Here is a 26,020-nt window from a genome sequence, read left to right as displayed (position 1 = left end):
GGGATTGATGTGGTCGTATTTACGGGAGTTTGCAATGAGTCTCGCTGTAGCATGTTGTAACATTTGGAGTGGTTTAATGGAAGAGTAAGGGAGCCCTAGGAGTAGAGCATTACAGTAGTCTAATTTGGATGAGATGGTGGCCTGGATAACTGTACGGAAGTCTTGGCTATGTAGAAGGGGTCTGAGTTTTTTAAGTACATTAAGTTTGAAAAAGCAGGCTTTGAGAATGGAATTTATGTAGTTCTTCATGCTTAGTTGGTGGTCAAGGAGAACTCCAAGGTCCCTCACAAATGGTTGTGTTGAGAGGAGGTGGTGTTTGGTAATATCAGATGACAGAGGGGAGGAGGATGAGTGAGGGGAGATGAGTAGAAGTTCAGTTTTGTTCGTATTGAGGGCGAGGTGGAGGTTAGTGAGCAGGGAGTTGATGGCTGTGAGCCATTTCTCCCAATGTTCTAGTGCGTCGGAGATGGAGTTCTGGATAGGGATGATGATCTGAACATCATCAGCGTAAAGGTAGAACTTAAAATTGAGATCAGAGAGGAGTTGGCAGAGGGGGGTGATGTAAATGTTGAAGAGGGTGGACGAGAGAGATGAGCCTTGGGGGACTCCCTGCTGGAGGGGCTGTGGTGTGGATGTGGAGTTCCCGATTTTAACGGAGAACTTTCTGTTTGAGAGGAAGGATTTAAACCAGGAGAGGGCCAGGTCTGAGATGCCAATGTGCTCAAGGCGTGTTAGTAAATGGTGGTGGCTAATAGTGTCGAAGGCTGATGAAATGTCGAGGAGGGCAAGGAGGTAGCTGTGGCCTTGACCCATGCCCCGGAGGAGATGGTCTGAAAGGGAGAGCAGTAGGGATTCAGTGTTGAAGTGTTTCCGGAAACACTATTTTGCATAGGCCGCCGGCATGCGCACAGCCCCGGGATGCGCATAAGTCCCGGGGCTTCGTAAAAGGGGCAGGGAGGAGGTGTGTCCGGGGTCACGAGGCAGTTCGGGGCGGGACCGGGGGTGTGGCACCGGCCCGGGGTGTGGTCGAGGCCTCCGGACCAGCCCCCGGGCCGGTGCCACACCCCCGGTGTGGCACCGGCCCCCGGGGGCTGCCCGGGGGCAGGTGTAAATCTGCACGTGCCAGCAGCCCGCTGGCACGTGCAGATTTACACCTGCTTTCGGCAGGCGTAAATCTGCCAACAAAGGTAAGGGGGGGTGGTGTGTGGAAAGAAAGTTCTCTCCAAGGCCGCTCTGATTTCGGCCTCGGAAGGAACAGGCAGCTCATGCCGGGCTCGGCGCGTGCAAGTTGCATAAATGTGCACCCCCTTGTGCGCGCCGACCCCGGATTTTATAAGATTCGCACAGCTACGCGCATATCTTATAAAATCCAGCATACTTTTGTTTGCGCCTGGTGCGCGAACAAAAGTATGCACTCGCGTAATTTTATAAAATCTACCCGTGAGTGCGGGGCAGGGAAGAGAGACCTAGAAGCTAGCCTAGGAATTTCAGAATCCCCCTCCCACCAAACACACTACACCCTTTAAACATTTTCTCCTTCTGGAATTATAGACTAGTTCATGTTAATACTATTTAACATACATAATATTTCAACCTAGACACTTTTTTTTAGTCAAATTATCTTTTTAATAGCATTTATGTACCGTGTGCATCCAGGTACTGAGAAAAGAGGTTCTGAATTACTTATTAGCATCCATACAATGCAGCTGGGATAACCATGTAAATATTACCCTTATGGACTTGATATATGTTATACTGTGAAAAGAGACTTTGAATAAGGTTACCAAAAATTTTCTTTTAAAGATCAAGGTATTTTTATGTAATCTATTCTAGAATTCATTCTCATCTCTATAAGTAAAGGCTCTTAAGTATTGAATCCTTGTTATTCAGTAGGCCTATTTAGTTGCAAAGTCTCAAAAGGTGCTTTCAGATGCTATTTTCTTTTTTTTAATTCAAACTTATAAAAACTTGTTAGTATTAAAACAGGGATATAGAGGGCCTCTCAAAGCCATATGTGATTCCCACGCTTGAGCACAAAACAGCAGATATAGATCCAGGTTATAAATTCAAATCTAAAATGCCTCTTCTACAGATGTTGTTTTAAATTTTAGCATATGTGCAATATTTACCTTGTCAATAAACCGTTGGATTGGAAAATAATGCAGTATTGAAAGTGGCGAGGGCTTGCTTTGAAACAGAAGGCATCTTTGATCTATATGAAGTATTCTACTGAGTAAAACTGAGCTCTGGGCCAGAATCTACAGAACAGACTTCCACATAATGAAGAAAATATGACAATTCAGGCAAAGAGAATGCAACATATGCAAGATAGATTATTTCAGCCTTTACTGCAGAAGACATGGCTATCGCAGACACATTTTGCACGATTTCAGAAATAGCAGTATCAATCAAAAAAAGTTTGAAGATTAATAACAGATTGCTATATTTTTTCAAGTCAAGATAGGGATGATCATTCAGTCCACTGCCAGGATATGCTTTTTGCAGCAAGTAAGCTCTTGAGTATACCATTATGTTCCCTTTATCTGTCTCTAATGCCAGCAATACTTTTATAACTGGAAAACAGGTATGAACAAGTATACTTTTTCATTTGCACTGTATCTGTTAATCAGATTAATTTCACTTTAAACTGGTATTCAGAAATACATTATCAAAGAACAAGACTATTTGGGGTAGATCTTAAAAAAGTACGCGTGCGCCTACTTTTGTTTGCGCAACTGGCGCAAACAAAAGTACGCCGGATTTTATAAGATACGTGCGTAGCCGCGCGTATCTTATAAAATCCGGGGTCGGCGCACGCAAGGCTGTGCAAAATCGGCAGCTAAGCCGATTTTGCAAGCCGCCCAGCCTGCCTCCGCCGTTCCCTCCGAGGCCGCTCCGAAATTGGAGCAGCCTCGGAGGGAACTTTTCTTCCGTGTCCCCCCCACCTTCCCCTATCTAACCCACCCCCCAGTCCTACCTAAATCCCCCCCCACCTTTGTTGTGCAAGTTACACCTGCTTGAAGCAGGCGTGACTTGCGCGCGCCGCCTCGGCATCCCCCGGCACAGGCCGCAGTGCCGGGGGGACTCGGGACCACCCTCCCAGCCCACCCCTGGTCTGCCGACACGCCCCCTCCCGCCCTTTTTACGAAGCCCCGGGACTTACGCGTGTCCCGGGGCTTTGTGCGGGCCGGCAGCCTATGCAAAATAGGCACGCGAGTGCCCTGCGCGCGTAAATCCAGCAGGATTTACGCGCGCAGGATTTTTAAAATCGACCCCTTTGTGTTTTGTTATGCAAGGGAAATGATTATAATTTGCTTGCATGTTTACATTTTTTACATTAGTGTAGCTGGAAAATTTCAAGTCGGTGGAAGGAACATGTAAAAATCACAATACTGAAAAATAACTTACTCACCAATATTTATATCTTCTAAGATATGACCATCATAATAGGGCATGTGTCATATTGTGTAGAAGACACATTCAATAACTATGCCAATGTTTTGTAATCCTCAGTCATTTGAAATTAATCTTTTTCTTTTGCATCAATAAAAATCACCCTTATGTGTTCTAAGTGTCCAAGTCAATATTTTACTTGAAGTAAAAAGGTTGGAAAAAGCTACTTAGCTGTGCATGTTGAAATCAGATAGTGTTATTTTGTTGCTTTTTTTCATAAATCAATTATACATACCACGGGGCTTTGAAATGCCAAAGGGAAGAAACCACACTTGCAAAGTTTTATTTCAAAGATATCAACACGCATTGTTTTGCCTTTTAAATGTTTAATTAAACACTTTATGTAAAAAAAAGAGAGGTTAGCTTCTATTCATTTTTGTTTTTCCCTTTTGAAGTTTCCTGTCTGATTAATAATCTCCAACCTAACCCCAGACTCACTCACAGCCACAGTAGGTGGATTTGCTCTTTCTGCTTGATTACAAAGCTGTTGTTTCTGGAGGAGCAGCGAGTCCCAGCATCTTAGAGGCTTCACGATCAACCACTTATTTAACCGTTACTGCCCTCGCTCCACTTCATCATAATAATGAGGACTGTTTTAGAACACGAGGAGACAGCTCTCTACTGAAGTCGACTGGTACCGTTATAAAAGTCAGCCACCACCAATATACCACCTCACTTCTTTGGGACTCATCTGACCCAAGGAGTAGGAATTGGCACATAATTTTCCAACAGACGCACTTTAAGAGCAGGAGTCTAAGAGTGGCTCTTTAGATCATAAGGCAAAAACAAGATAATGAACAAAAAAACATTACTGATGCCACAGAGCCACAAGGGGTGACACCATACAAGCCAGGAGAAATTGTTATGGTTTATGCCAATTAAGATGCTATTTTATGAAGAGAGCCACATCTTCACAAAATCTTGATTTTCAAGTGTGCCAGCTTACAAAACATAACATCTGTTGTTCTTATTTACAGCAAATACACATAGTATTTGTTAATAGGGTAGTCAAAAAGCTTTCTTAGTTACACTGTCAAAAACTTTACCAGCTGACTTTCAATAGTTTCTGGAGCTCAAATTCTGACAGCGATCTCAATATACAACAGAGATAAGTAGACAGTGCAGCATGGAAGCTGTCTGAAGTTAATATTAAAATTTGTTTGGAAAGGGAACTGTTATTCTGAAATGCTCAATATCTTGCTGCGCACACACATTTTTAATGTTAGTACTTTATATTTTTGCTTAATAATTCAGACTCAAAAATGACAGTAAAGCAACATTTCTTTAATGTAGCCACCTCCGTAAAGAATTATGAAATTCTCCACACATGTAAATACCAGCGTTAGTTCTAAATGTCCTAGGCAATGTTTAAGTATCCTTCCATCCATCCTCCCCCCACCAATATCCTGACAGCCTGAACCCATCTGCACCCCAAACATTTCCTGCTCCATTATGAGGACAATGAAGCTAACTCAAGGCTGTTGATTAATGAAACGGTAGGTATCTGATACAAGGACACAGATTTCATTGTCATGTTTCACAAAAAAATTGAGGGCTTTCATACAGCTGTGTTCATTTGATAGGCTGAAGGTGGAATAATGAGGCCTGTTAATTCTTCAGGCCAGAGCTATGAATTCTGTTGGGACAAAGGACTCATTCTCTGCCTGTAGTGAGTAACTTGAGGGCTTTCTGTAGATTCTGCACAGCAGTGCCGACATCCTCATACTGCAGGGCACTGCCAGCATATTTGCAGTACTTCTGAGCCCGGGTAAAGTCTTCTGGTGTCAAAAGGAGATCGCCTGTAAGAATATGTATAGATGGAAAGAAAAATTTAAATAGCAAATAAAAAAAAATGGACAGACGAGAATAAAAAAGCTTTACATTACATTTGGATGAATTCAAGATTTATTTGTCAATTCTTACATAACTAATAAGGCTTGTACTTCATTCCAACTTCTACGGAACATATTTGGTTCTCTTTTCAAAGGCAATTAACTTTTCGTATCCTTGGTTTTTTCTTAAACGTAATTCTTGGATTACTGGATGACTTTTAGCCCAAATGGCTCACATTGTCCAAGACCTTTTTAGAGAGAGAAAACTGATACCATTGAGAAAGATTTGTCCTTTATATATAATAGCAGGAGAAGGATGTTATTGTACAGAAAAGTTAGCTGTCATAGTGCTACATTCTGCAGAGAAGAGTGCTATTGTTAATGCTGACTTTGTCCTCAGCATGGACTAATGAGTTCATATGTAGTTGGAAAGTTTTTTTTCGAGAATGTACATCTGCATAGCAAAGTTTTTCCTCTTTTCTTCTCTAAAAACAACTATCTGCACAAATGCTCTCTGGTTTTGTCAAAAGACAATGCTTAGTTTGCTGCTGAAGATGTACTGCAGTTTTTAAACTAACATGCGACGAGGGAGTAATCACTGCTTGAACATATTTCTGTGATGAAAAGATATCCTTTTTAATTATAAAGTTTTAACTGATAACAAAACAGTGCATATGAAAAAGCTTCCAGAGCTAGCCAGAGTGTATCAGCAAAATATACATAATGAAGCTGCCATGAGGGAAATTATTTATAAAAACATATTAGAATAATTAGATCATGTGCTTTTCAAATATGGTTAATCCCTTATTTATTTAATAACTTTTAATATACTGACGTTCGTAATACACATCACACAGGTTTACAACTAGCTCAGGAAGGAGGAGTTACAATGAACGAGGAGCAGGGAGTGGGAGCAGGCGAGAATAGGGGGGAGAGGGAGCGGGAAGGGAGAAAGAAAGAAAGAGAAAAGCGTAGAAGTAAAGTAGAACGGAGCAATCATAATAATAACGTAGGTAACTTATTTACATCATTTCCTTAAATCCTTTGTTGGGAAAAAAATAAGCTTGCAATTCACATAAAAGCTAAATATGAAAATGTTTCCTATTTTAGCACTAAGAGGCACACTTCATATTCACACCCTGCATCACTACCATTCCTTATTATTTTGTTGTCCTTAAAGTATATTTCAGTACCTGAAGTTTAATATTAAAGGACGTCCACAGAGTAAGGGTATGTGAAATAAAATCCTTAATGTTAAAGCCTTTTTATTTGTTAGCTTGCTTTTATTATGCTATCTCCCGTTAAAGGGTGAGAGGAGATGGAGGTGTGAAGGGGGAGGAGGGTGATGCAATAAGATTGGGGGAAATATGGAAATGTGTGTTTTAAGACATGTTTAATGCACCATGGTGTGCAGAACACCGCAGCTTTGGACAATTTACTGCTTATTTAATTATTTATGGCTCTTGAAATGCAAATACAAAGTTTGAAACAAAAAGAGAACAAGAGACATGATCGATCTTTAAAGTGTTACTGTTTACATGCTGTTATTGATTTTGTCATTTGATGCTGTATCTTGTGAATGTTGTCTCTTTAGTAAAGAAAATTTTTAAAAAGTATATTTCAGTGGGAACACTGAGAGGAGAGGATCACCTTACCTTGCTGGTGGCTGAAAGTAATCAGTAAGTTTTTGCTTGGGACATTGTCTTTTTTTAAAAGTATTGGGGCAAAGTTAACTATTTGGGAATATTATTTAGAGTGTTTGTGCCTTTAACAGTCAGAAAGGCAGTGAATAAACAAGTTAGACTGTTAGAATAAAGTCTGCAGAACTGAGTGTTCTCCAGACTTTTAAAGAACTGAGTGTTTGTATTTAATACTGAGTGTTTGTATTGAAAAAAAAAACCCCACAAAAAAAAAACCCAACCCAAAAAGTAGCCAGAAGCTAGAAATAAGCTAGGTGCAGTGTATACCTAAGTGAAAAAGTTGAATAGTTCAGCTCAGTTACTCACCTTGGAAAGGTGTTGAGGTAGTGTGATTGGGTTTGAATAGGGACCAACATTTGTTAAGAGAGCAGTGAGTCACTCAGGCACTAACTGAAGTTAGACTGTTTGTATTTTCCAACCCTCGCCCACCCACCCCTAGCTCATCCCTTAATTTATAGGCAGGTGCCACTTTCACAAAAAAAAAAAAAAAAAAAATCAACAAAAACTTTATTGAAAATTCGATCAGACCCCGGTAGGCCACTACCAGACACATACATAGTGAATTCACTAATACATTTAAAGGACATTAGACACATTCCTACTCCCATAGCAACCTAAAACTTAACTAGGAACTGATCAAAATTGAGATGAAGGCAGCAGTCCAGCAGCAAGAGGGGGGCTTCAGAGTCTTTTGCATAGAGTCACATGTATGATTTTTTACCCACCAGTGAGAAATTGTACATGTGCATGCGATGCAAAGAGCTCCTGGCTCTCAGAGAACGAGTCCGATCTCTGGAGGCTAGAGTGGCAGACCTGGAGGAGCTGAGGCAGACAGAGAGGTATATAGATGAGACCTTCAGGGACATAGTAGTCAAGTCCCAACTTCAGACTGGCAGCCCTGGTGCTGCCTTGGAGGAAGAAGGTCTCATGATGGGAGAGCACCAACCAGGTGCAGCAGGAAAGGATCCTGTAGCAGGACCTGCTCTCCAGGTAATGCAAGTTAAATGTAAGACATTGATAAGACAGGCTAAGAGAGAATTTGAAAAGAAGTTGGCTGTAGAAGCAAAAACTCACAGTAAAAACATTTTTAAATATATCTGAAGCAGAAAGCCTGTGAGGGAATCAGTTGGACCGTTAGATGATCGAGGGGTTAAAGGGGCACTTAGAGAAGATAAGGCCATCACGGAAAGATTAAATGATTTCTTTGCTTCGGTGTTTACTGAAGAGGATGTTGAGGAGGTACCCGTAATGGAGAAGGTTTTCATGGGTAATGATTCAGATGGACTGAATCAAATCACGGTGAACCTAGAAGATGTGGTAGGCCTGATAGACAAACTGAAGAGTAGTAAATCACCTGGACCGGATGGTATACACCCCAGAGTTCTGAAGGAACTAAAAAATGAAATTTCAGACCTATTAGTAAAAATTTGTAACCTATCATTAAAATAATCCATTGTACCTGAAGACTGGAGGATAGCAAATGTAACCCCAATATTTAAAAAGGGCTCCAGGGGCGATCCGGGAAACTACAGACCGGTTAGCCTGACTTCAGTGCCAGGAAAAATAGTGGAAAGTGTTGTAAACATCAAAATCACAGAACATATAGCAAGACATGGTTTAATGGAACAAAGTCAGCATGGCTTTACCCATGGCAAGTCTTGCCTCACAAATCTACTTCACTTTTTTGAAGGAGTTAATAAACATGTGGATAAAGGTGAACCGGTAGATATAGTATACTTGGATTTTCAGAAGGCGTTTCACAAAGTTCCTCATGAGAGGCTTCTAGGAAAAGTAAAAAGTCATGGGATAGGTGGCGATGTCCTTTCGTGGATTGCAAATTGGCTAAAAGACAGGAAACAGAGAGTAGGATTAAATGGACAATTTTCTCAGTGGAAGGGAATGGACAGTGGAGTGCCTCAGGGATCTCTATTGGGACCCTTACTTTTCAATATATTTATAAATGATCTGGAAAGAAATACGACGAGTAAGATAATCAAATTTGCAGATGACACAATATTGTTCATAGTAGTTAAATCACAAGCAGATTGTGATAAATTGCAGGAAGACCTTGTGAGACTGTAAAATTGGGCATCCAAAAGGCAGATGAAATTTAATGTGGATAAGTGCAAGGTGATGCATATAGGGAAAAATAAACCATGCTATAATTACACAATGTTGGGTTCCATATTAGGTGCTACAACCCAAAAAAGAGATCTAGGTGTCATAGTGGATAACACATTGAAATAGTCGGTTCAGTGTGCTGCGGCAGTCAAAAAAGCAAACAGAATGTTGGGAATTATTAGAAAGGGAATGGTGAATAAAACGGAAAATGTCATAATGCCTCCGTATCGCTCCATGGTGAGACCGCACCTTGAATACTGTGTACAATTCTGGTCGCCGCATCTCAAAAAAGATATAATTGCGATGGAGAAGGTACAGAGAAGGGCTACCAAAATGATAAGGGGAATGGAACAGCTCCCCTATGAGGAAAGACTAAAGAGGTTAGGACTTTTCAGCTTGGAGAAGAGACGGCTGAGGGAGAATATGATAGAGGTGTTTAAAATCATGAGAGGTCTAGAACGGGTAGATGTGAATCGGTTATTTACTCTTTCGGATAGTAGAAAGACTAGGGGGCACTCCATGAAGTTAGCATGGGGCACATTTAATCGGAGGAAGTTCTTTTTTACTCAACGCACAATTAAACTCTGGAATTTGTTGCCAGAGGATGTGGTTAGTACAGTTAGTATAGCTGTGTTTAAAAAAGGATTGGATAAGTTCTTGGAGGAGAAGCCCATTACCTGCTATTAAGTTCACTTAGAGAATAGCCACTGCCATTAGCAATGGTAACATGGAATAGACTTAGTTTTTGGGTACTTGCCAGGTTCTTATGGCCTGGATTGGCCACTGTTGGAAACAGGATGCTGAGCTTGATGGACCCTTGGTCTGACCCAGTATGGCATTTTCTTATGTTCTTATGTTCAGTATGAGAAAGTTAAGGCCTATTCATCAAAACAGTAAAACTGAGTTGAAAAACTGATTTTCAAAAGAAAAAAAAACCTTTCCAATGCAAACTTTCATGCACACCTATTTACCAAAAGACATTAACCTACATTAGTAAATAGAGCCTGAGATTAATGGGACCCATTTACTAATATTAACATAGTTTGATAAATAGGCCACTCAGGGACTTGAGAGTCTCAGTGGAGGAAGCAGGAAGACATGCATCAATATATCTCACCAGGTAGGTCTGCATTTCTGATATGATAAAGTCTAAGTCATAAAAGGTCACTTTAGCTCATGCAGGAACATTTCTTGAAAAATAAACTTTTCAGTTCTGCATTACAGTTGTGAGGAACCATTCCAGTTGAATATATTGAAATGCCTTAAGGACAGCTATATGATCAAAAGGATAAATATTTATGGCTGAACTTTCAAAACGTACATGCATAAAACCCGGGTGTTCACACACATGGCCTGTCCTTACGCACACCAGGCCAATTTTCAAAGGGCCCAGCCATGCGCATAAACTCCTGGGATGTGTGTAAGTCCCGAGGGTAACCAAAGGGGTGGGCCTGGGGGTGGGGCTAGAGGCGCCCGGCACAGTGGTCAATTCTGGCTGCGCCGGCACGCGCAACTTGCTCCTGCTCGGAAGCAGAAGCAAAGGGTAAGATAAGGAATTTGGGGGCATTTAGGATAGGGGAGGACAGGATAGGGGAAGGGGAAGGGGGGTCAGGTTGGGATGTGCAGAGGGATGCCATACATTGCATTTGGGAATCGTATTCGTCGAGGGGCAAATACATTGCATTCGGCAAGGGGGCCCCCAATACATTCATGCGTTAATTCTTATTCGTTTCCCAGCTAAAATTGAATTAAATATAACCCCCCCACCCTCCTGACCCCCACCAAGACTTACCAAAACTCCCTGGTGGTCCATCGGGGGGTCCAGGAGCCATCTCCTGTACTCACACCCTCGGCAGCTGGTATTCAAAATGGTGCCAATAGCCTTTGACCTTACTATGTCACAGGGGCTACTGGTGCCATTGGTCGGCCCCTGTCACATGACAGGTTGCGGATTACCAATACGTAGGAAACGAATGCACACCCCTAGGGTCAGGCTAGGGGTTTGGGAAGCTCCCTCCCAGTCTGTTCCTTAATTGGAATTTGTTGCCAGAGGATGTGGTTAGTGCAGTTAGTGTAGCTGGGTTTAAAAAAGGATTGGATAAGTTCTTGGAGAAGTCCATTACCTGCTATTTATTAAGTTGACTTAGAGAATAGCCACTGCTATTAGCAACAGTAGCATGGGATAGACTTAGTTTTTAGGTACTTGCCAGGTTCTTATGGCCTGGATTGGCTACTGTTGGAAACAGGATGCTGGGCTTGGACGGACCCTTGGTCTGACCCAGTATGGCATGTTCTTATGTTCTTAAAGGATCGAGACCTACCAAAGGGTTAAGTCCTCTGAAAAGTCGCTCCACTATAGGGACAAAGATGCCTGGATCCTCTAGAATGGCCTCTTATGACAAGGGAGTGCTGACCTGTCTCTTATCTTCTAGAAAACGAGGAACTGGAAATTTGCCCCACTTACTGGCCAGTTTCTCCAACTCGCTGTCAAACACCAGCAATCCGTGAAAAGGCAATTTGGTGAGATTCCAGATATGGTAAAACTTCTTTGATACTACGCTTACCTTCTTTATTATCAGTAGCATTAAATCTAAGGCACATCTATTCAAGATTTTATTCCAGTCTTGAATAAATTCTAGGAACATTAGTAGAATATTGTAGAGTTTAGAGAATCCTCGTGGTTTAAGAATCCAAAAATAATCTAGACCCTATAGTGAAGACTTTGAATTTGTTCGACTGGAATAAAGTCTTGAATAAATGTGCCTTAGATTTAATGCTTCTGATGATAAAGAAGGCAAGAGTAGTATCGACTATAATTAAAACAGAGTTGGATATGACTATAGAGTCAATTATAATAAGTACTTCCGTGGACGCTTTTGATAGAGCACATCATGATTTAAAACAATAATTGCACATGGTGAAACATTTTAATTGTATTCATCTCTCAAATTTATCAACGGGGTAATGTTTATCAGTGGATGGGTACGCAAAGCCCACGCAGACAGGCTAAGAAAGTAACTTTTAGAAGAACAGAGGGAGTGGATTGTTAAAACAGCATGTGGGATTGATACCATTTTTTTATATGATGTTAATTTAGTAAATGTGAGCTCTTTGTATTACTTATATACACAAAGGTATATAACATTGAACTGTGCATGTTTTTAATATTTTTTAGATATTGATACGTTTTAAGTGTGTTTTTGTTGAAACTGTAAAAAATGGTAAACAAAATGTGTTTGTAAATTTGTATGAGATTTAGGTATGATAACCACAATAAATGGTAAATATACAAGAATGAATATATAAGTGTATAGAGAAATTGTGAAATTGAATGTGGCTGTTCTGGACTTCCATTGGGATATTTGATATTGGGAACAGTATAGAGGTTTTGTGTTGTGGTGTAGTTTAATGTTATCTATGCCATGGTTTGAAAGAGAAGCTGAGCGTTTGTATTCATTTAAATTCCCAGAGGTTGTATATGCATCGGGAGCTGTCCAATAAGTGAAATTATTTGTTTTATGTAGTTCTTTTGAGGAACTTGGACACATGTTTGGATTTTGTCATCCTTGAAGTATGATCTTGAGCTCCAAAACAATGGCCACTGTTGGTTGGTATACAATTTGTTTCCCCAATAACAACCTTTTCCAAAATATATATTTGAAGGGTTTGTTGAGTAGACTTTAATTTAAAAAAATATAAGGAACAGATGATTGTAATAGGCTAGCAATTTGTTTGCATGTTATAGTTGACCACAATATGATCTCCTGTCTTTTTTATACATTTTTTCAATTATTACTTCAAAGGTTTTTTCAATAATGATTTTAGAATAATTTTCTCCCATCAATTTGGAGCAATATTTTTTTGTACATTTTTAATTTCTATAGTTTGGTTTCTCCTCTTTCTTAGAGTAGAGAAAAAATGATTTACAGACAAGGGTTCTAAAATTGGTATATCACTCCCAAGTAAATAAAAACAACCCTTACAATTATTTTTGATTGCTCTTCCTCAGGGCCTCCTGCTTTTGTTCTTGAAATCCAAATACCTAGAATGGGAACCCATTATCTTAAAGAAAAAACAATTTTTTTTTAACACATTTAAACTCCTACATGTAGTAGGAGACTGGCCCACATAAGTAGTGTGATTAAATCATCATTTTGTATGTGAATTTATGAATTAGCAATCACTGTGTTTAGGAATTGAACAGTGGTGATGGCTGGTGATTCTCTTCTAAGGGGCATAGACACTTCCATCTTCTAAACAGACATGCAGTTTTGGGAAATGTGATATCTGCTAGATGCCAAAATCCAAGAACCAGAGAGAATGCTGAGAATCATTAAGCTTACTATTAACTGATGCTGCTTATTCATATTGGGGTACATTTTAAGAAAACAGCGCGCGCGAACAAAAGTACGCTGGATTTTATAAGATATGCGTGGGTGCATATTTGTGCAACTTGCGCACGCTGCCCATTCCCTCCGAGGCCGCTCCGAAATCGGAGCGGCCTCGGAGGGAACTTTCCTTCCGCCTTCCCCCACCTTCCCCTCCCTTCCCCTACCTAACCCACCCACCCGGCCCTATCTAAACCCCACCCACCTTTGTCGCAGAAGTTACGCCTGCTTGAAGCAGGTGTAACTTTGCGCGCGCCATGTTCCAGTCCGGGGGCTGTTCCGGAGGCCGTGGCCACGCACCCGGAACGCACCTGGGCTGAAACCACGCCCGCGGCACCGCCCCAGGATGACGCGCCGACTGTGTCATGCCCCCGACATGCTCCCCGATGACGCGCCAACCACGTCACGCCCCCGACACGCCCACCCCAAGAAAGCCCCGGGACTTGCGCGCACCGGAAGGCTATGCAATATAGGCTCGGCGCACGCAGGGCCCTTTTAGAAGTGTTATGCGTGTACCTTATGCGCGTAACCCTTTTAAAATCCGGCCCATTGGCTCAAATAATACTGTTATGTATCCCCTGTAAATATCGAAAGGATTTCCTTGTTCTGGAAGAGAAGCTTGCATTCTGAAGGTGAATGAACGGTTGCACAGATAGTGTCAACAAGAGCGTTTTGGCTTCCTGGACAATAGGATAGCATTCAAAGGACTCCTGAGCAGAGAGAGTGTCTACCTAGCGAAGAAGAGATGAAATATCTTCCAGAACAGACTGGCACGCTTACTGAAGAGGACTTTGATCTAGGATTGTAAGGGACAGGAGAAAAGAACCCTTAGATAAATAAAACATTAAACACGTACATTTACAGAAATGGGAAAAAAAATGTCAAAATCTGGAACACTATATATAGGAACAGACCAAAATAGCCCATCCAGCATGACCAGTTAAGATAGAATTAAAAAAAAAAAAAAAAAAAAAAAAAAAAAAAAAAGAGAGAGAGATAATACCAATACTTAATAGTATGCAAAATAAAGTCCCAGAGCTAGACGCTGACTTAGACATAATAGCTCTCACGGAGATATGGCACACAGAAAACCTTAACTGGGATATAGTTATTCTGAGCTACAACCTATTCAGAAAGGACAAGCTAGGAAGAAAGGAGGGATGGTGCTATATATAAAATATATTAAAGTTAAATGAACTGCAGGGCTTAAAGAGGCAACACTGTGGGTTAATCTGGAAAGAGGGAACAGAACATCCTTCTATATTGGTGTGATATACAGATTTTCTTCGTAGATAGAAGAAAAGGATAGAGATTTAATAGAGCATATTCACAGCATTGCTATGAAAGGGGAGCTTCTATTGTTAGGTGATTTTATCTGCTGAATGTTGACTAGGACATCCTGGCTGCAGTGTCTTTTAGAAGCAGGGAAATCCTAGATTATCTGTAGGGTGAACTGTTCTGTTAACTGTTGACATCAGACCTGGTACTTAGGACAGTGTTTCTGATGTCGTAGTGGATGATCATCTGGGATCCAGTGATCACCAGATGGTGTGGCTCAGTATTAGAGCATTTTAATTTCAATTTATTCAGTCTTATATACTACACCTCCAGGGATATGTAAACGTAAGAGGAAAAAGCTGCTGCTATGGTTTTCTAAAAAAGTAACTGAAAAGGAAAATAGGTTAGTGTTCATAAAATACAAGAGACTGCAGAAAGATGAAAACAGCCAACAATATCTGGAAAAGGGAAGACAAGCTGGAAAGTTGTCAGTACAGCAAAGATGCAAATAGAAGAAAAAACAGCAAATATAGTAAAACGAGGATAAGACTTTTTTCTAGATATGTTAGTGATAGGAGGAAGTGCAAAAGTGGCATTATGAAACTTAAGAGGTGAAGGCAAGGACTACATAGAGGCTGACAAGGAAATAGCAGAATCGCTCAACAAATATTTCAGTTTGGTGTTCACCAAGGAAGGACCAGGAGTAGGATCACAGAAAACAGACCCAAACAGGATTAGAAGTGAGGTAAATCCAAATAATTTTCAGAGAAGTGAGATAATTAGACTAAAAAGTAGATAAAGCAATGGAGCAGGACAGTATAAATCTGATGGTATTAGAGAAGTTCTGGCAGCTCCAGTAGCTGAAACTTTCAATGCTTCTTTAGATTTGGGAGTAGTTCTGAAGGACTGGCTATAGGCAGATGTGGTTCCTCTTCACAAAAGTGGGAGTAAGGAGGAGACTGTGACCTTCAGGCTGGTTAGTTTGACCTCAATGGTGAGAAAATTAATGGAATTGCTACTAAAACTGATAGTACAGTTTCTGGAATCCAAATGATTACTAGATCCGAAGCAGCATGATTTTATCAGAGGTAGGTCGGGTCAGATGAAGCTGATCAACTTCTTTGAGTGACTAGAGAGAAGAGTGAAGAGAACATTAGATGTAGTGTATATGGACTTCATTAAGGCCTTTGACACAGTTCTGGATAGGTGACAAACTGAGCACTCTTGGTTTGGGTCTTAACAGTTAAAAACTGATTGAGTAGGAGGCAACAAAGGTGGTAAATGGTGTTCACTCTGAGGAGATAGGCATTAATATCGGCATGCCATAGGGATAGCAAATGTTGCTTACCTGTAACAGGTGTTCTCACAGGACCACAGGATGTTAGTCCTCACATATGGGTGACATCATCAGGATGGAGCCCAATCATGGAAAACTTCTGTCAAAGTTTCCAGAACTTTGACTGGCCCCTACTGGGCATGCCCAGCATGGCACTAACCCTGCAGCCAGCAGGGGTCTCCCTTCAGTCTTATTTGAAAGCTACAGGCAGTGCCGAAAAATAACAAAATGTTACGAACCCAACACCTCGGGGCGGCGGGCGGGTTTCGTGAGAACTAACATCATGCTGTCCTGTGAGAACAACTGTTACAGGTAAGCAACATTTGCTTTCTCACAGGATGGTGGGTCCTCACATATGGGTGAGTACCGAGCTGAGGATGTCCGAACATGCACCAAATGTACCCAACAGTATGCAACAGGCACAACAACTGGAGTAGAATTTGGTAGAGGGCATACTGAACCCCACCGGGCAGGCGGAAGGGTGTAGGTACGTCACGTTGTAAATAGATTACGAAGGACAGACTGGCCGAAGATGGAATCTTGTCTTCTGGCTTTGTCCAAGCAATAGTGGGCTGCAAAGGTGTTGAGAGAACTCCAGGTTGCAGCCCTTCAAATGTCAGGAAGCGGCACCGATCGCAGGTGTGCTACTGAAGTCGCCATGGCCCTGACAGAGTGTGCTTTAACACGGTCTTGAAATGGAATGCCCACTTGCTGCTAGCAAAAGGATATGCAGTCCGCCAACCAGGAGGAGAGAGTCTGCTTACCCAAAGGCTTCCCTAACTTGTTAGGGTGGAAAGATATGAATAATTGAGTGTTTTCCCTGTGGGCAGCTGTATGGTCTAGGTAGAACGCTAGAGCCTGTTTACAGTCAAGGGTATGCAGAGCCTGTTCTCCTGGGTTGGCATGGGGCCTGAGAAAAAAGGTAGGTAGTATGATGGATTGGTTTAAATGAAAATCCGAAATTACCTTGGGTAAAAGTTTAGGGTGAGTGTGGAGTACCGCCCGGTCCTGCAGGAGTTTAGTGTAATCAACAATTTGTAAATGATTCCTGAATATAGAGAAGCGGTGGGAAGCTCATGGAGACCTCATATATTGAATGCCCAAAGGTAAGGCTAATCAAAGCTCATAATAGCGTAAGCTTATCTTTATTTATAATCATCGGTCTCGATGAGTGTTTGGGGGGGCGCCATAAAAAGTATAGCTGCCCCAATTATGCACTTAGAGTCAATTGTACTATTTATACTTGCGAATTTTAATCTCCGGCATCAAGGTCCAAATGCTACCGAAGTTGATGGTAAAAGTGGAAGAAACCGACTTTAATCCGACACGCCGTTGTATTGATACGATAAATATCCCATTAATGATGGCAGCTTCGGATTGGAAGAACATCTTTAGCTATTCAGCCGATCATGTGGCAAATATTGCACAGGAACAATCTCTATTCTCGGATACTGCTCCACCGCCACCCGATACAGACATCTTGACTGACCTCACTAACCTTCATAAAAGGAATGTCCGTGCAGAAATGCACGGTGTAACCTTAATTGAATATATTAAACGTCAATATATTCCGAGAGGTTTAAGAATGAATAAGGAACCCCTTATGTTCACGGAACGACCAGAATTTCTCTCCAAGTGGGTTGCCATTCTGAACAAATGTTCCTTGGACTTAATGTTGTTAATCATTGAATATACCAAAATCGTGACAGAAGAGATTAAAGCCGAGATTATTGTCATAGAAGATGAATACAAACAGAGCACAACCGAGGAAATCGCACAGTCATCCATGGAGGACCTTCAAAGATCCACTGACAAATTTAGAACAGATATAAAGCGTAGGAAAATTACCAAATTCAATCGTGATCAGAATGATTACAATGAGGACAATGTCTATGTTTGGCTCAATAAATATAAAGAGGGTGCGCCTCAGCCCAAAACAGTGGCTTTTGCGGATTCTGATGAGTCATCAAATGGAACAACAGCTCAATCTGACACTCGTAAAAAACCTTTTTTAGACAAACGCAAATTTCCACCCAAACCAGGACGCTCTCGAGGCAAGAAAACAACACAACATCAATCCCGAGACGAGGATGCAATGTGGCACAAGCCATTCACCCGATCCCAATCAAATCGTCAGTAATCAATTTGTCCCACCATGTTTTAACCTCTGATGAGGAATCGGTCCTTAATCGGGGATTATCCTTCGTACCTACCAATAAACACAATCCCTTCACAAGTAGGATTGCATTGCATAGATTTTTCCGTACTCTCATCATTAAGCTCCATTTTTCAGCGGCAGACTTTACTCAAGATATGTCTATAGTACGTCCTAAATCTCGCTGGCTCCCACCAGGTCCAGTTGACCCACATATTAAAACCTTTCAAACCCTGGTTTTACAGGACATTACTGATATTGAAATGCAACATCGACGCATCTTTCACAATTTATCTAAAGGCGAGAATGCTGCTTTACAACATCTTGCACAAAATACAGACATCATCATAAAACCTGCCGATAAGGGAGGTGCAGTGGTGATCATGGATCACTCTGCATATCAACAAGAAATTCATAGACAATTGGAAGATTGCAAATATTATCGCAAATTGTCAGCTGATCCCACAACAGACCTTTCTCATCAAATCCAGGATTTATTACAAATAGCCTCTCAGGTAGGTTTTCTTACCACCAAAGAATACAGATTTTTGAATGTGAAGTTTCCTAGAACCCCCGTGATATATGGGGTACCAAAGGTACACAAATCGTTGACCAATCCCCCTTGTCGTCCTATTGTATCGGCTAATGGTTCCCTCTTGGAACCACTGGCGAAATTTTTGGACCATTTTCTACAGCCAGCTGTTAGTATGTCTAGATCATACATACAAGATACGTCCCATATGTTAAGATTATTACAGGATATACCTTACATCGCAGAAGAGGCCTTGCTAGTTAGTTTAGATGTTGAATCACTTTATACGAATATCCCCCAGGAGGAAGCATTACAATTGGGACTAGACATTTTAAGCAAACGTACCCGCCCACAACGCATACCAACGGAATTTTTGACGTCTTTATTGGAATTAGTCCTATTCAAGAATTACTTTTCTTATCAGCAAGAATATTTTTTGCAAATTCATGGGGTCGCCATGGGGTCTCCAGTAGCCCCGGACATTGCCAACTTATATGTTTCCCATTTTGAGGAAACAACCCTATATCCATCGTCCTTTTTTCAATCCATCACTCAATGGTCTAGATACATAGACGATATCTTTTTTATTTGGAATGATTCGGAACATCAACTATCTGCATTTCTCCAATGGTTAAATTCAGCTAACCCCCATCTGAAATTCACCATGACGTTTGATAAAGAGCAATTATCCTTTTTAGATATTCTTATTTCCAAAACAGCAGGTACAATACAAACAACTCTTTTTAGGAAACCCACAGATCGCAACAATTTTTTGAAATTTGAAAGTCATCACCCACGGAGATTTAAGGAAGGTCTACCCGTGGGTCAATTTTTCCGCATCCGCAGGATTTGTTCCGATCAGCAAGATTTCCTACATCAAAGTGCAATCCTCAGTGATAGGTTCATGGAGAGGGGATACCCTACAGCTACAATCAAAAGGGCTTTTAAAAGGGCCAAGTTTTCTCCTCGAGATTCCCTATTACAATATAGGAGCCGTAAACAGATGTCACAAACAGTATGTGTATTAGAACACACGGATCTTACACAACAAATTTGGCAGTCCATTCAGCGTAATTGGCACGTCCTGAGTCCACATCACATCTTCCGTCCTCCACCCATGTTTGCTTACAGCAGAGGGGTTAATATTAAACAACAAGTGGTACGTGCCACCCAACATTTGGATATCACTCCTGGCCCCCCGGGTCAGACACAGTGCGGAAATTGCAGTTTTTGTACCCTAGCCATCACTGGTGTTGAATGGCAAGACCCCAATACCCAAGTTCGAATTACACGGCGACAAGCCGTCCATTGCAACTCTGATTTTGTGGTATATGGACTCATCTGCCCTTGCCAAAAAATTTATGTGGGCAGAACTACACGTAAAATTAAAGTTCGGCTAATCGAACACCGTAGCCGCATCAAGAATTTAGACGTCAAGGCCCCTATGGTACAACATTGTGTCACTCATCAACATAAATTTGAACAATTCCAGTGGCTGATTATTGAACAAATCATACAATCATGGAGGGGGGGGAGACAGACTCTCTCAGTTGAATTTGAAGGAACACCAATGGATCTATCGTTTACAATCTGTGGAGCCACAGGGCCTTAACGAAAAAATAGAGTGGTACACTCTTATTTAGCCTTTGCTTATATGGATTGCCTTTCTTTGTGTTTTCTCCCTCCTCCTCTCCTTCAGAAATGGCGGACAGTGACGACATTATCCATAAAAGGATAGGTTTGGGTATATCCCTGGTAAACTGTTTTCAAGATGGCTTCCTCCCACGTCATTTCCCTTTTATGGACAGTTGCACTATGGGAATCACCCATTCAAAATTTTTTCAATATGGCTGCCGAAGTCGTCAAAACCCTTTCATCATCCATACAAGGATAAGTGGGGGTAGTTTTTCAAGATGGCCTCTTTTCACGTCATTTCCCTTTCATGGATAGTCGCGTCAGGGGGAATCCCCTGATTTGAATTTTTTCAAAATGGCTGCCGACATCGTCACTTCCCTTTTATGGACAGCCCCTGTTCCAAAATGGCCTCCACGGTGACGTATGTGCCCCTATTTGGACACACCCATACTTTTGGCGCCTTTTTTTCTTTAAAGGTCAGTGTTCAGATGTCCCTCGCGGCCGATAGTATACACACGGTCCAGCGAGTGACTCTACCATCGCGACGAGGTAATATTTATATGTACAAGGTTTCCCGGTTCAAAACACCTAAAGTAAGGTTTAGTACTTGATTATGTATTGCTTTTCCTGCAGAATCATATAGAGACGCCTTTAGGCGCGACAAACTGAGTCAACGCTTCATATATAGTAAGTGTTCTTTCCTCTGTCACTGCCATCTACTGCTTGTGGTGGGTTTTTCATTATGCACTTGTTCTCTTGTATCTATTTTATTTTTACCAGTGACAAGCATCTCCGGTCTGTGACATAAGCAGGTAACAGTGGCACCCGACCCCCTGAGGAAGGAGGTTTCCTCCGAAACACGGCGTGTCGGATTAAAGTCGGTTTCTTCCACTTTTACCATCAACTTCGGTAGCATTTGGACCTTGATGCCGGAGATTAAAATTCGCAAGTATAAATAGTACAATTGACTCTAAGTGCATAATTGGGGCAGCTATACTTTTTATAGCGCCCCCCCAAACACTCATCGAGACCGATGATTATAAATAAAGATAAGCTTACGCTATTATGAGCTTTGATTAGCCTTACCTTTGGGCATTCAATATATGAGGTCTCCATGAGCTTCCCACCGCTTCTCTATATTCAGGAATCATTTACAAATTGTTGATGTCATTTATTTCCTGATATCTGTGGATCCCTTTATATTTGTATTGGAGTTTAGTGTAAGGCAGATAAGGTAACTAGGGCCTGTAACTCACTAACCCTGAGAGCTGAAGTGATAGCCAAAAGGAAAATCACTTTCCACGTGAGATATTTTAGGTCACAGGAGTGAAGAGGCTCGAATGGTGGTTTCATGAGCCGACTGAGAACCAGGTTAAGGTCCCAAGAAGGGGTCGGAGGACGTAATGGTGGCTTGATATGGAGCAAGCCCTTCAAAAAACGTGTTACAAGGTGTTATACTGATATAGGGACATCCCCGACACCTTTATGGAAGGCGGCCACCGCACTGACATGCATTCTGATGGAAGATATCTTGAGACCTGACTCTGACAGATGCCAGAGATAGTCCACAAACTTCGGGAATGGACAGGAAAAAGGATCAAGTGACTGAGTAGAGCACCATGATGTGAACCTTTTCCATTTATAGGAGTAAGATTTTCTCATGGAAGGCTTCCATGAAGCAATCAAGACACGGGAAACTGGATCTGAAAGGTTAAGCGGCTGAAGGATTAACCTTTCAACATCCATGCCGTCAGGGACAAGGCTTGAAGATTGGGGTGGCGAAGGCGCCCGTCGTTTTGAGTAATCAGAAGCGGGTCCTTCCCCAAGGGAATGTGCCTGCGGATGGAGAGATCCTGAAGTATGGTAAACCACATTTGGCGTCGCCAGCGAGGTGCTATCAGGATCATGGTTCCCTTGTCCTGACGAAGCTTCACGAGAGTCTTCGAGAGAAAAGGAAGTGGAGGGAATGCATACAGCAGACTGGTTGCCCATGAGAGGGAGAATGCATCTCTGGGCTGAGAGTGTTCGCTCCGAAGGAGGGAGCTGTAGTTGTCCACTTTGTGGTTCTGAGGGGACGCAAAGAGGTCTGTCTGAGGATATCCCCATCGTTGGAAGATGGAGTCCGCTACCGAGGGCTTGAGAGACCACTCGTGCAGTTGGAAGACGTGACTTAGCTTGTCTGCTAGAACATTGTCCACTCCCAGCAAGTAGGTGGCCCTGAGGTACATCGAGTGGGAGAGAGCTTCTGCCCAAATCTGTGCAGTTTCCTGACACAGAAGGAAGGAGCCTGTGCCCCTCTGTTTGTTGATGTACCACATGGCCACCTGGTTGTCCGTCTGAATTAGGATGACCTGATTTGACAGGCGATCCTGAAAAGCCCTGAGAGCATATCACATTGCTTGAAGCTCCAGGAAATTTGTTGTTTGGCTTCCTCTGGAGACCAAGATCCTTGGTCTGCAGATCGGCCACGTGGGCTCTCCAGCTGAGGTTGGAGGCGTCTGTGGTGAGAATGACTTGAGGACTTGGAACTTTGAAGGGCAATCCCTGGAGGAAGTTAGTCTGATTCTTCCACTAGGCGAGAGACAGACGGAGTGAGTTGGTGATGTGGACAATGGTCGACAGAGGCTGAATAGCTTGAATCCATTGTGACCTCAGGGTCCAGTGCATGAGTCTCATGGCCAAACGGGCCATTGGTGTGACTTGGACTGAGGACGCCATGTGTCCCAGAAGGATGAGAAATTGGCGAGCGGTCGCAGTGTGCTGAGACTGTAACTTGTGAGCGAGAGTCACAATAGTTAGTGCTCATTGCTGAGGGAGAAAGGCTTTTGCCTGCAAAGTGTCCAAGTCTGCTCCAATGAACGACAAGGTTTGAGATGTGAATAAATAGGATTTGCGTAATTGACGAGAAATCCTAGCGAAATTAGAGTATGTAGAGTTAAATCGAGGGATGATCATGCAGTTTGCTGAGTCAGGGCCCTGATTAACCAGTCGTCCAGGTAGGGATAGATGTGAACACCTTGGGTTTGGAGGAAAGCTGCAACAACTTCGAGCCATTTGGTAAAGACTCGTGGTGCCGACGCTAGGCTGAATGGAAGCACTTGATATTGATAGTGCTTGGGGCCTACTAAAATCCTCAGATACTTGCGATGAGCTGGAGTTATCGCAATGTGGGTGCATACGTCCTGGAGGTCCAGAGAGCAGAGCCAGCCTCCTCTTTGTAGAAGAGGTAGAAGCAATCCCAAGGTTACCATCTTGAACTTTTCCTGCTGCAGGTACTTGTTGAGAGCACGTAGGTCCAGAATTGGACGAACACCCCCCGATTTTTTGGGGATCAGAAAGTACCAGGAATAGAACCCTAGGCCTTGTGCGAATGCGGAATGGGTTCTATTGCTCTTGACTGGAGAAGAAGGGAAACCTCTTGATCCAGAAGAATGGAGTGGTCGGACGTTCTCCACGTCTGCAGAGGTGGGGAGTCCGGTGGCAGGGCGAGAAAGTTCAGATGGTAACCCTGAGCAATGACTGCCAATACCCATTGGTCGGATGTGACTGAATGCCACATGTTGTGGAAGTGGCACAGTCGACCTCCCACTGGTATATGTGACAGAGGAATCTGGCTGCTGCTCTCCAAGCAGAAGTCAAAAACCTGAAGCAGGCCCTGGCTGGGGAGCTGCTTGTGGTTTTTGCTTTCGGGCTTGGCGAGCCTGCGGTTTTTGATAAGGTCTTGTAGGAGGGGTCCTGGCTGGTGGCGGGTAGGCCTTCTTTGGATGGTAGAACGACTTCTTAGAGTCATTTCTGAAGGGCTGCTTTGAGGAGAAGTCGGAAGGCATCGAAGAGAGCTGTTTAAGGGTCTCATGATGGTCTTTTAATTCAGCCACCATCTGTTGGATCTGTTCCCAAACAGATTGTCTCCTATACATGGTAGGTTGGACAATCGGTCTTGTACTTCTGGGCAAAGGTCAGAAGAGTTGAACCAGGCCCATCGTCTTGCCGAGATGGCAGCTGCAGACATTCTGGTAGATGTGTCAAACATGTCATAGGATGGTCAAATCTCATCTTTGCCTGCCTCAAATCCTTTGGCTACAAGGGTTTGTAGCTGGTCTTGGAATTGCTGAGGTAGGGAATCGGAGAAGTCCTGTATCTGCTTAAAAATGACCCTGTTATATTGAGTCATAAAAAGCTGATAAGCAGCAATTCGGGAGATGAGCATGGCCCCTTGAAATACTCGTTGACCAATGTTGTCTAGGAATTTCTGTTCCTTAGCAGGAGGGGTAGACGAGTGAGGTTTTGACCTTTTTGCCCTCTTTTGTGCAGACTCCACCACAACTGAGTGGTGGTCAAGCTGGGATTTTTGAAAGCCTGGGGCTGAGTGAACTAAATAAGTAGTATCAGCCTTTCTGTGTACTGGAGCAATTGATCCAGGATTTTCCCAGTTCTTTTTGAGGAGATCAAGGAGGACCTGATGAATGGGAATAGAGGTGATCACTTTGGGGGCATCCAGGAATTGGAGTAACTCCATCATCTGGTGCCTATCATCCTGTTCCGTCTGTAGTTGAAAAGGAACTAACTCAGACATTTCCTTCACAAAACTTATAAATGAGAGGTCCTCTGGAGGAGAACGCTTTCTACTCTCAGTGGGAGAAGGTGGTGAAGGTAAGTCATCGTCGTCTGATGAACTATCATCACCCCAAGTGTCATAAGGATCAGTAGACTTTCCTTTAGGACGTGAAGGGGTTTGGATACCTGAGGGTCCCAGTCTAGGCATGGAAAAAATTGGAGGAATCACCAGAGGCACAGATGATGACATCGAAGGCACCGGTGCAGGCATCGATGGATGACTCGTTGGCGCCGAACGTATCAGAACTGATGGATGAATCGATGGCGAGGGACGCATTGGCATCGATGGCTGAAATAACACACCCGATGGAGGGATGCGGAACGGTGTTTCTCCTCCCGATGATGCTGTCATCGGGGAGGGCAAAGCCATCGGAGACCCGGGATCCATCAGTGGAAAGGCAGCCACCAGCGCCTCCACTCTGGATAGCAGTGGTGCCAGCGCTGCTGGAATCGGGTCGATGGCAGGTTCCACAATTGTTGCCGGTGTCGGTGGAACCTGAAGACATTGCATTGCCTTGTCAATGGCCTCCTGAACCAGCCGGTCCAGTTCTTCTCGGAAACCTGGAGCAAGAAGCCCCAGCTCCGGAACAGAAGAGGAAGGCATAGGAATAGCCGGAGGGACCACCTTTACAGGCGGAATCGCGGCCTCCAAACCCCGATCGGGTGAGGGTTGCCTTGATGACCTGGTCGCAGGAATGGTCGGTGCCTTTCCTGGAAGCGGTTTCTTCGACAGCGGCTCGGACAGTGGAGAGGTTGATGATTTCGCTCCCTCGATGGTCCGAATCTTACGGTGTCGATGGTGATGTTTCTCCCTGCGATCCCCTTGATCCTGAGGGGGAGTAGAGGGTGTCGATGGCCGTGAAGTCGGCGATGGCGGTCGGTCACCGGTCGTGGTCGATGCTGACGTGAAGTCGACGGTGCCGGTTCCGACGACGTTGATGCAATGGATGGAATCTGGGTTTGAGCATGGAAGAGG

General features: G+C 42.9%; 1 protein-coding gene across 1 annotated transcript in view; it reads right to left on the bottom strand.

Moving 5' to 3' along the window:
* Positions 1-4,716: 4,716 nt before the first annotated feature.
* The window catches only part of VTA1 (vesicle trafficking 1), a 317,517-nt gene continuing 296,213 nt past the window's right edge, over positions 4,717-26,020 (bottom strand). Inside the window, exon 8 of the mRNA XM_029596502.1 lies at positions 4,717-5,252. Within this exon, the coding sequence (XP_029452362.1) occupies positions 5,107-5,252 (146 nt within the window). The 3' untranslated portion in view covers positions 4,717-5,106. The remainder of the gene's footprint in view (positions 5,253-26,020) is intronic.

Source organism: Rhinatrema bivittatum, chromosome 3 (assembly GCF_901001135.1).
Source record: "Rhinatrema bivittatum chromosome 3, aRhiBiv1.1, whole genome shotgun sequence".
Taxonomy (NCBI): domain Eukaryota; kingdom Metazoa; phylum Chordata; class Amphibia; order Gymnophiona; family Rhinatrematidae; genus Rhinatrema; species Rhinatrema bivittatum.
Note: the sequence above shows the minus strand (reverse complement) of the source record. Positions and strands in the feature narration are given on the sequence as shown.